We start from the raw sequence: 9,684 nt of genomic DNA, 5'->3' as shown, positions 1-9,684 counted from the left end.
CGAGCCCCGGCCAGGGCTCGGCTCTCCCCCCGGCGGCCAGAGCACAGGGGGGAGGGCGGCGAGCCCCAGCCGGGGGGAGGGTGCCGGGGGGGAGGGCGGCCAGAGCGCCGGGGGGAGGGCGGCGAGCCCGGCCGTGGCCCCGCTCTCCCTGGCGGCCGGAGCGCCGCGCCGCCCCCCTCCAGGTGCCGCCCCAAGCACCAGCTTGGTGGGCTGGTGCCTGGAGCCGGCCCTGACCGCACCCCCCCATCCCCCAGCAGCAGCAGGAATTTCGGTGTGGAAGGGGGCAAGGGGTTGGGGCACGGGACGGGGTGAGGTGGGCTCTGGGCGGCGTTTACCTGGGGGTATTCCCAGAAGCGGCGACATCCCCCTCGCTCAGCTCCTAGGCGGAAACGTGGCCAGGCAGCTCTGCATGCTGCCTCCGTCTGCAGGCACTGCCCCCGCAGCTCCCATTGGCTGCGGTTCCCAGCCAATAGGAGCTGCGAAGCCGAAGCTCTGGGCGGAAGTAGTGCACAGAGCTGCCTGGCCATGCCTCCGCCTGGGAGCTGAGCAAGGGGGATGGCCCCGCTTTTGGGGAGGCGCAGAGTCAGGTAGGGAACCTGCTGGCCCCGCCAACCCCCCACCCCCAAAGCGCCCCTGGGCCAACTCCCCCTCTTCTCCCCCCCCACCTCAAGATTTATTCAGGGGTATATAGTATATATCAGTAGTTCTCAAACTTTTGTACTGCTCAAACTTTATGTACCCTTTCACATAGCAAGCCTCTGAGTGCGACCCCCACTTATAAATTAAAAACACTGACCCTCCGTTTGAGAACTCCTGGTATATATAGTAGAAGTCATAGACAGGTCACGTGCTGTGAATTTCTGTTTACTGCCTGAGACCTGCCCATGACTTTTACTAAAAATACCCATGATTAAAACGTAGCCTTATTCATGGTCAGAGTGCTCATGTATTTAGCTGGGAGTAAATGTGCATGCTATAGGCTGTGTGAGCAGACCATGAGTGGATTTTCTGACAGCAAAGCAGTATAAAAGGCACCCCAGGTTAGAGAATTAAGGGGACACAGTTGTTCAATGATCCAGATTGTACCCTGGGTAATGTCACAACAATGAAAGCTGGATAGGAGGGATAGCTCATTACAAGCCCTTTGATAAACACTGTATGCTAAGTTAGGTGCTCTATAGGAAGTAACGAAAGACTTTAATACAGCACACCATGCCTGTTCACGTTTCTCAAAGCTGCAACTTGCAATCTTGTCTTGTTTTTTCCACAGTTGCTTTTTTATAAATAATATAGTAAAACCATACCATACTAAGTTGCGAATCTTGCTTAAAAATATTCTCATAGCAATGGATCATCAGATCATTCATTACCTGTAGATATCTGTCTTGTTGTCAAACCAATCAGACAAAACTCGAGAGGTAAATAGAGGAAAACGCTGATGAAGAACATGAAAACCCACATTTTCAAATGTGTAGTTAGTTAGAGTCACCTAGAAAAATACAAAAGACTTGATAATGATCTTATATTTTTATAATGCCTTCCTTTCAGAAGACTCCTAAAGCTTTTCACACACTTTAACAATAGATTTATGAACTACAAATAGGAATTTGTTATCTCTGATGTGCAGTTACCCAGTAGGTAAAATCATAGCAAATATTTAACAGTCCACTGCAACAACACAACTGTTCATGACAGAAAGGGAAGAATAAATATCTTTCTCCAAATTAAAGTACAGGTGGTAAATAGACTGCAATTACCAAATTAGAACTTGCCCAGGAGTGGGTTACAAGAGGGACCTAATGAGAAGGTTAAACGTAATGTAATAGAACAGCAAAACAGTGATGGGGTACGATAGCTCAAAACAGTTCCACAGACTTCAAATATTTCTTTTAGTAAAAGTAGCATACTAGCTATCTTGCTAGGGACAGGTAAGCTGTTCTCGAGACACATCTTGGACACAAAGAAGTAAAAAGAAACACTGTTAAGAAACATTAGTGAAAATCAAAAGGCAAGGACTTCAGTATTTTACATTTCAAAACACATTATATGTCTGTTTCTGAAAATAACATTGTTTATCTAAAAAGGGATTTAAAAAACTGTACAACAACTTACATGGAAATAAGCACATACTATAGCACAAGTCCCTTCATAAAATTTCTCAACAAAAGATTCCTTAAAAGTTTACGATTAAAAATAATTAAAAACCAATTTCTCTCTCTTCTAATCTATTTTCAACATATACATTTTAACTTATTTTACTTTACCTCATTTCTCATCATTCTCCAAAGATTTAGGATAATTCGTCCAACAATATTTATTTCACTCATTGTATCTGAGCCATATTCATCTTGCTCAGCTGCAAATCTGTTCTCTTTCTTATCATCTAATGACATGAAAAGAGGATATATTTAGACAATTTATAATATAGTCAACATTACTGCAAGCTATTTCTCTGAGAAGTTCTAGGAGCTTCCTAGGAAAACAGCTCAAATGCATTTAAAATGTGTAGTAGCAGAACTGGAGTTCAAAACCTGAGCATGTGTAGGTATATATATATTTTTTTTCCATTACTCATTAAAAAAGGTTTTTAGTTACCAAAAAAACCCCAAAATCTTTAAACCAACTTCATGACCCCTTAATTTTTCCTCTGGTATGTATGCCCATTTGAGACTACAGCTTGGTCTAGTTTTATTGAACTGTCCACTGCAAGTCTTTATTCTTAAGGGAAATATATTGGATCAGAGTTGCTGAAATGTTATTTGCATTTGATACTGCAGTATAAAAAGGAGGAACACTCCCTATCCTAAACGGCTTCCCCTTGTGATAAAGTCTTGCACTACTGGGTGGAGGGTCTGAGAGAGGAGTATACACAAAACCTTTTACACTGTGACAGCGGGAAAGGAGGCATAAGACTTTGTTGGTGCAAAGTAAGAGAAAGGGAGATAGGAAGAAAGATTGCAAAGCTGTATGGAGAAATATTTTACTCTTGATATTTTAGGCATCACTCTATCATGGGGAGAAAGGCAAAGTGGATGAGGTAATATTTTTTTATTGGACCAACTTCTGCTGATGAGAGAGACAAGCTTTCAAGCTACACAGAGCTCTTCTTCAGCTCTGGGAAAGGTACTCAGTGTATCACAGCTAAATACAAGATCAAACACATAATTTTGCATATGTAGTTGGCATATATTCTGAGGGACGATTCAAGATATTACCTCACCCACCTTGTCTCTCTAATATCCTGGGACTGACATGGCTACAACACCACTGTATACATGGGCAGAAAGGGAAAGATGACCTCCTTACTCTCAATTTTTTTGATTCTTTGAAGTGCTGCAGCATCACAGAGGTGTTCAGAGGTAAGCTAAGATCTTTTCCTAATCTTCCCCCAACTTTGGGGCCAAAACCCATTCAACATAAAAAATAAAATAAAATAAACCATCACTGAAGAAAACCCGTACTTCCTAATTTTTTTAACTTTTGTGGTTGCACCTATGTACCTGCATAATAGCAGATATCCACCAAACAAAAAAATACATTAAAAGCATATTACTTTTTACCTAATGATATCAGCAGGGGCTGTATTAGTGTCTATAATATAACCCACCTGGTACACGAGAGATCATCTGGCATAAATCAACACTTAGCGCAGCAGCCCTCTGTAAGAGGTAACCCCAGGAATGCATTTGGACTTCATATCCTAACATAATATCTGGGTCATATCTAAAAATGGGAAAAAAGAAAATAAGCTTCATAATATCAATACATTTTTTTGTGGGACAGTGTGGGCTTGATCCTGCTCGTGCTGAAGTCAACAACAAACCCACCAACCATTTCAATGAAAGCTTGGTTTGGGTCCTTCATTGACCACACACACAAATCTTGGAGATTTAATAAATAAAATATATTTTATTATAAACAATATTATTGACAGAGTAATTGCTAACCTTTGTTTTTTTTAAAAAAAGAAACAAAATAGGGATCTCACCAGTTTTTTGGAAAGCAATATTATGTTGACCGTACATGAAATTTGACTAGTGGGACAAGACATAACAATTAAATTTTGGTCCAGTAACTTCAACAAACTTGTTGCGAGCAGTCTGACAGAGTGTAAACAGATTAGTATGGCAACATACTTCTATATTGCTTCCTTGAGAGGAAATTAATCCTGAATCTGTCTGAAATTTTGGTACTCTTCTTAGAGTAGAGGAGAAGGGTAGTTTTGCAGCTAAAAACACAAAACTAGATTCTCAGGAGATCAGAGTTCTATTCCAGGCTCTGCTACAGACTTCTTATATAATCTTGGGCAAGTCTCTTAAATATTCTGTACCTGTTTCCCCATCTGCAAAGCGAAGCTAATTCTCCTACCACTACTACCTATATCTTCTCCCGCAAAACCTCTAGTTCTATAGGAGAAAACATATTGGATTTTTCTATTAAATGTGCTTGTACGCTTTGCAGTTACCAATGTTTCACTATTATTGTCTTGTATTTTATAATAATTAATCAGAGATCATTTCTAATGGTAAAACTTTACATTGGAAGGCTTGATACTAACTGCCAATTCGGAAAAATTTCTGTGAGTTGTCAAAACTGAAATATGGAAACAGGCATCCAAAAAAACTAAAGAAGCAAGTTAATTCCCCAGGTGTGTGCGTCTACTGCCTCTATTTGCACAGAGAACCACTGGGACTTTTTTTTTTTTTTTTAAGCTCCCTCAATTATTTTTGAATAACAATACTTTGTTTCATATGAACCATGAGCCATGACTCATTTTTACTTCAATTGTGAATAACAGTGGGATACTTCAGAAAATTATTGCAAATCCCTTTGAAATGATTAGTCTGAGATAATGTCTGAACCTATTAGCTTTGCATCTATCACTTTAGTTGGGCTCTTACACAAATGGATACAAGTTCTACCTGAAATATTCTATACATACTAGTTTTATAAAACTTGTGATCCTCCCTACCTCCTTCTGTACAGTAGTGGCATTGATTTGATTTTGAGACAATTTATTTTAAGTTATTATTTTTATTTTAAATTTTCTAACAGTTCAGAGGTGTTCTAAGAGGTAAGCTAAGATCTTTAGCACTTTGGGACAAAAACTAAATTTTTTTGTGTAACATAGCAGTTACAGTTTGCCACTTGTCTTTGATAGCAGAAGGTTCTTTGCTTCTGGACTTAGGAAATGTGGATCAAGATGATTGAATTCTGATCTCTTTTCGACTTGTGATGACTGGCTTGCAATGAGTGGTAAGAAAATATATCTACTTGGAACTTCTCCTGAGCAAATGGATGATGCTAGCTTAGAGCTCCTTATAGTGACAGAATAACATGCTAAAAGAATTAGTGTCATTTGTTGCTTTAGAGAATGTAACCATCAAGGTTCCAAAATTGTAAATATTTTCCACCTAAGTGGGGGAAAAAGAGATTTCTTTGATGTTCTTAAATAATGATAAATTTAACCTTACAGAGTGACCAACTTTCACATTAATTCTGGCACCTATTTTAGCAGTGGGATTTCCCAATGTGAGAACTGGTTACTCAGTCTAGTAGGTTTTCTTGAACGGACAGAGGGTAATTTGTTAAATTTATTTTCATACTTGAAAACCGGTGTCACATTGTCAAATGTGGGAAGGGCAATAGCTTTCACCCAAATCACCTTGTTATGATAAAGGCAGGCTCCACAGGCAAGCTCTTACTTGAATGAAAGAATTTCCAGGAAATGTCTAAGTGTTGCATTAAGTAATGTTTATGACTCAAGGAGGTTGCCCTTCTCTTTGAGTCAGTTCGGAACAGATACCCCCATTAGAAGGCACTGAGCTGCAGAAGGGGCACTCTTCAGTATGAAACATAAGACGAATTTCCTCACCAATAGTGGTAAATGAAGATTCTGTCTTCCCTTCTTCAGCAATACTTCTAGTGAAAAAAGTGACGGAATGACAATGGATCTGTTATCTCTCAAATCAAATCCTTTTTTTGCCTACACAGGTTAAGTGGTAGAAAGATTTTCTACATCACTAACAGAGCTGAATACCGGTAGTTTGTGGAATTCTGATATACTCTTCTTTACTTCCTCTGACAATATTTAAGAGTTTAGCTTCTGTTTATCTTTCAAGAGATTGTGTGTACAGTCAATACCATAGTTTCCTGGCTGGAAGATTATGTTGAGAGATTTACCAGTTTTTCAGTCAGAACAGATATATTAGGAGTCTGGCTCAATACGTGTCATTACTCTGACAACCTCATATTCATTGCACCTTAAACATTCCCTGGGAACAGAAAATTCCTTTCTTCAACAAAGGCAGCCCTACCTACTATTCTTTGGGAAAACAGTCAAGCAATTCCTTTGATTACTAACAGAGATAAAAATGTTGGCTATGATGCTGAAGAAAATTTCTTTCATCGCATTTACAAAATAACTGAGAAAAAGGGTCATCCATAGCTCATGCTTTAATTGCTCAGTTTTACATTTCTTTTTCATGCTACCCCTTAATTGGTTTATGTGGGATTTTGTCTTGTAGTTTCCGTTCTCAAAAAGCCCACGCTGTCTTCTTCACTAGTCAAGCAATCTTATTAAGAGACACACTATTTGGGCCAGTTTTTGTACCAGCTAGAAACTAATGAGTTCTAGTAACTGAAAGCTGTTGACTGGGAAAAAAGTGAGTGAGATGGTAGGCATGCAGGCTACATGGTCTGAGGTAGGCCAGTACAGAGTACCTTCTGGCTGATACCATTGGCAAAATAAAAAGATGGGCATCAAAACTATCTTGCATGCCACTGCCAATCTTTCTGCAGAGATGGAAAGTAGCATTTGTACTGGCAGGATTTAAACATGCAATATTTGTAACAATCCAATCATCCTGGCAGTAGAGAGAAGAAATATGATCATTTTCCTCTCTAGACAGAAAGAGTCACTCTGTACTAGTTTTGCTGCTATGTCATCTCCTCTTTCTTTCCATTCTGTAGTAAACATTTATTTTTATTTCAGTGAATTGTTTCTTCTTTTCTTAATGTAAGTTTTTCCTGACTGCTCATTTTCCTCCAGCTAATATAGAGGCAAATGAAGGAAAGAGTGCAGGCCAGACCTACAACACAGACAGAAGAGGGAGTTGTCTAGGGCTGCAAAATATTTAGTGAACAGTAACTGCATAACTGAAAACTCTGGAGAGCTTTTTCCAGTTTTCCTTGGGCAACAAAACTCATAGAGCTGGTACTGGAAAGTAAGAAGGGACTCTTAGAGGAAGATGCTACTGACCCAGGAAAAATTATTTCAGTGAAGTTTATTTTAAGGCAGATGCAGGGGATTTTTCCACTTGCAACTTGATGTTAAATCTTCTTGACCTCCTGAAATGGTTCTAGGGCACTTATGAGAAACAAAATAAAATATTATGTGTCTAATATGAAAATTTGGTTAATTCAATGTTTATGCAGCCCTTTACATGTAAAAGCACTATGGACAAGACTTAAGTGCTAAGAATTACTGTTGGCAATTATATGGCAAAACCTGCTACAATTTTAAAAAGTGACTTTCCCATACAATCTTCAAGGAGACTGTGTTCTCTTATATCCTGGTATATTATATTTCATATCTTCTCTCAGAAGCCACTCCCTGCTTTCTCACTCTGGGAGAGGGAGAAGGGGGGCAGATGGCTGGTGGACCATGCAGCAGTGAATCCACTGACTCTGTCCATGCTCCTTCTATTCCTGATTTCCTTAGCTCTGGGTCATGCAGAAGAGTATGCATTCCTGTGTAAACTCCCCAAATCCTGCTTCTCCCCCTCTATGCAGCAGAACAGCACCTTTTCCATTGTATTTAGGGACCTCTATACCTGCACCAGAGGGGCAGCATTTGCCTTAAATGTGAAAGAAAGAGGTCCATACATGGGAATCCACTGCTCCATCAGGCCTGGCAAACTGTTACCTTTTTCCATCTTTTTCAAGTCGTTGAGGCAAAATGGCTTGCAATTTTAGCCTTCCCTTATCTTCTCTAGAAGCCTGTTTTAGAGCATCCTCTAGTGGTTTGCCTATTGAATTGCAGGCACAGCTCTTCCAAGTCTTCTACTTTTGGGTCCTTAGACAAGAAGTTCTCTTAGTTCTTTTCAGGTACACTTTTCCAGTTTTCTCCCTCTCCCTGCAGACCAGCCTCCATTTGATAGGAAGATGGTCTATCTGAGTGGGACAGGGATTCCTTTAGCTTAACAGCAGATCCCCAGGCTCCGTATCAGCAGAAGTTGAGCTGTCCCAACAGCAACTCCGAAGAACCTAGAGTTCCTGCACTCGCCTCTCTGTGCTGGTAGATTGTCTTCACTGGTTGCGCAAAGTTGGGGAGGGGCTGCTTTATAGCTGGTATCTGGTTTCTTGGCACATTTTATGCCCAAGTCCTCATTTTTTGCCTGAGCATCATCTCCACATCACTGCAGCCAACACAGGACAGGTCAAAGAAGGAATTCTGGGCTCCGTGTGAGTTCCCTCCCACCTTAAGACTGCTCCTAGCACCTCAAGGAGGGCCTTAGGAACTGTGACTCACTCCCACTGAAATTTACTCTTCAGTTTCTCTGAGAGTTCACCCTCCCAGGCTGTGTCTGCTCAGAGATAGTTCCTGTACCTCCTGAATCTCATGCCTCATGTTATTCAATATCTCGATAACCTTCTAGAATGAGGAGGATTTGCTGGTTCCCTCTCCTCCCAAGTGCCTCCCTTTACCAGTCTCCATAAAGAGTTAAGCCATGCAGATACCCCTAGTTCTGAGTGCTCCTACTCTCCTCAGATAGCTCACGCTCCAGCAGTCTCTCAGGACAGCTGGAATCTGCAGTAAAAATAAAAACATTTTGTCAAAATCAACTCTTCTGTAACACCCTTAACATGAAGAAATAGGCAGCTGCAGCTCAAACATACGGACACACCATTTTTAGGAGCACCCTTTGAGGTGAAACTTCTCAAGTTTTAGAAAAAATTCTGAAAAAATCTATCAAATTTTGATAAAATTATGCCTAGCCAATCCTCATCTAGATCCTAGAATGTGCTTCAGCTCTTTTTGCTACAGCTTTCAGTAATACCAGAGCTGTCAGTGATTTCATCCACTGTGTCCCATCAAGGCCAAGAACTAATAATAATAATGCATCATGTTTCTAAATGGTAAAATTCTATTTGCACAGAACTACACCTACAGGAAGTTTGATGCCCTACTGGTAGTATACAGGGGAAAGGTGGGACTAAGAAGGATAGTGTAAGACATCATAGTCCTCTCTCTCTATATATATATGTATGGATTAAGTCTGTAATCTTCAAGGAATACAAGTTACCTAAAGCAATTTCTGAGGATAAATGCTGACTCCAACAGATGTACTAGCACACTGTGGGCAAAGAGACAGAGCCTCTTATGAAGAGATTTGCCAGGCAAGCTATCTGGTTGTTGGCACATTCCTTCAAAAAGCACTACAAAATCAGTATCCTTTCTTCATCCAGTGATGCCTTCAGACGTACAAATGTTGAGTCTTCCATTGGTGATCTTCATCAATAAATCAAAACTTCTAACTGCTGTGATATCTTTGACATGTTGTTTGCATGCTGGCATTTGATTTCTTTTTAATTTTCCTCCCAATTCTTGGGGGACTTTTTTTTTTTTTTAAACTGCTTGCTACTTCCAGTGGTTTCCCAAGGCAGATGGAGCACCGGATT

General features: G+C 40.3%; 1 protein-coding gene across 1 annotated transcript in view; it reads right to left on the bottom strand.

Annotated features, from left to right (window-relative positions):
- REV3L (REV3 like, DNA directed polymerase zeta catalytic subunit) overlaps window positions 1–9,684 on the bottom strand; it is a 91,933-nt gene that overhangs the window by 49,273 nt on the left and 32,976 nt on the right. Inside the window, exons 15-17 of the mRNA XM_029912159.1 lie at window positions 3,608–3,723; window positions 2,265–2,383; window positions 1,371–1,489 (exon numbers count right to left, since the gene is read on the bottom strand). Of these exons, the coding sequence (XP_029768019.1) occupies window positions 1,371–1,489; window positions 2,265–2,383; window positions 3,608–3,723 (354 nt within the window). The remainder of the gene's footprint in view (window positions 1–1,370; window positions 1,490–2,264; window positions 2,384–3,607; window positions 3,724–9,684) is intronic.

The sequence above is a fragment of the Terrapene carolina genome, unplaced genomic scaffold (genome assembly GCF_002925995.2).
Source record: "Terrapene carolina triunguis isolate 2854851 unplaced genomic scaffold, T_m_triunguis-2.0 Scaffold42, whole genome shotgun sequence".
NCBI classification, from domain to species: Eukaryota; Metazoa; Chordata; order Testudines; family Emydidae; genus Terrapene; species Terrapene triunguis.
Note: the sequence above shows the minus strand (reverse complement) of the source record. Positions and strands in the feature narration are given on the sequence as shown.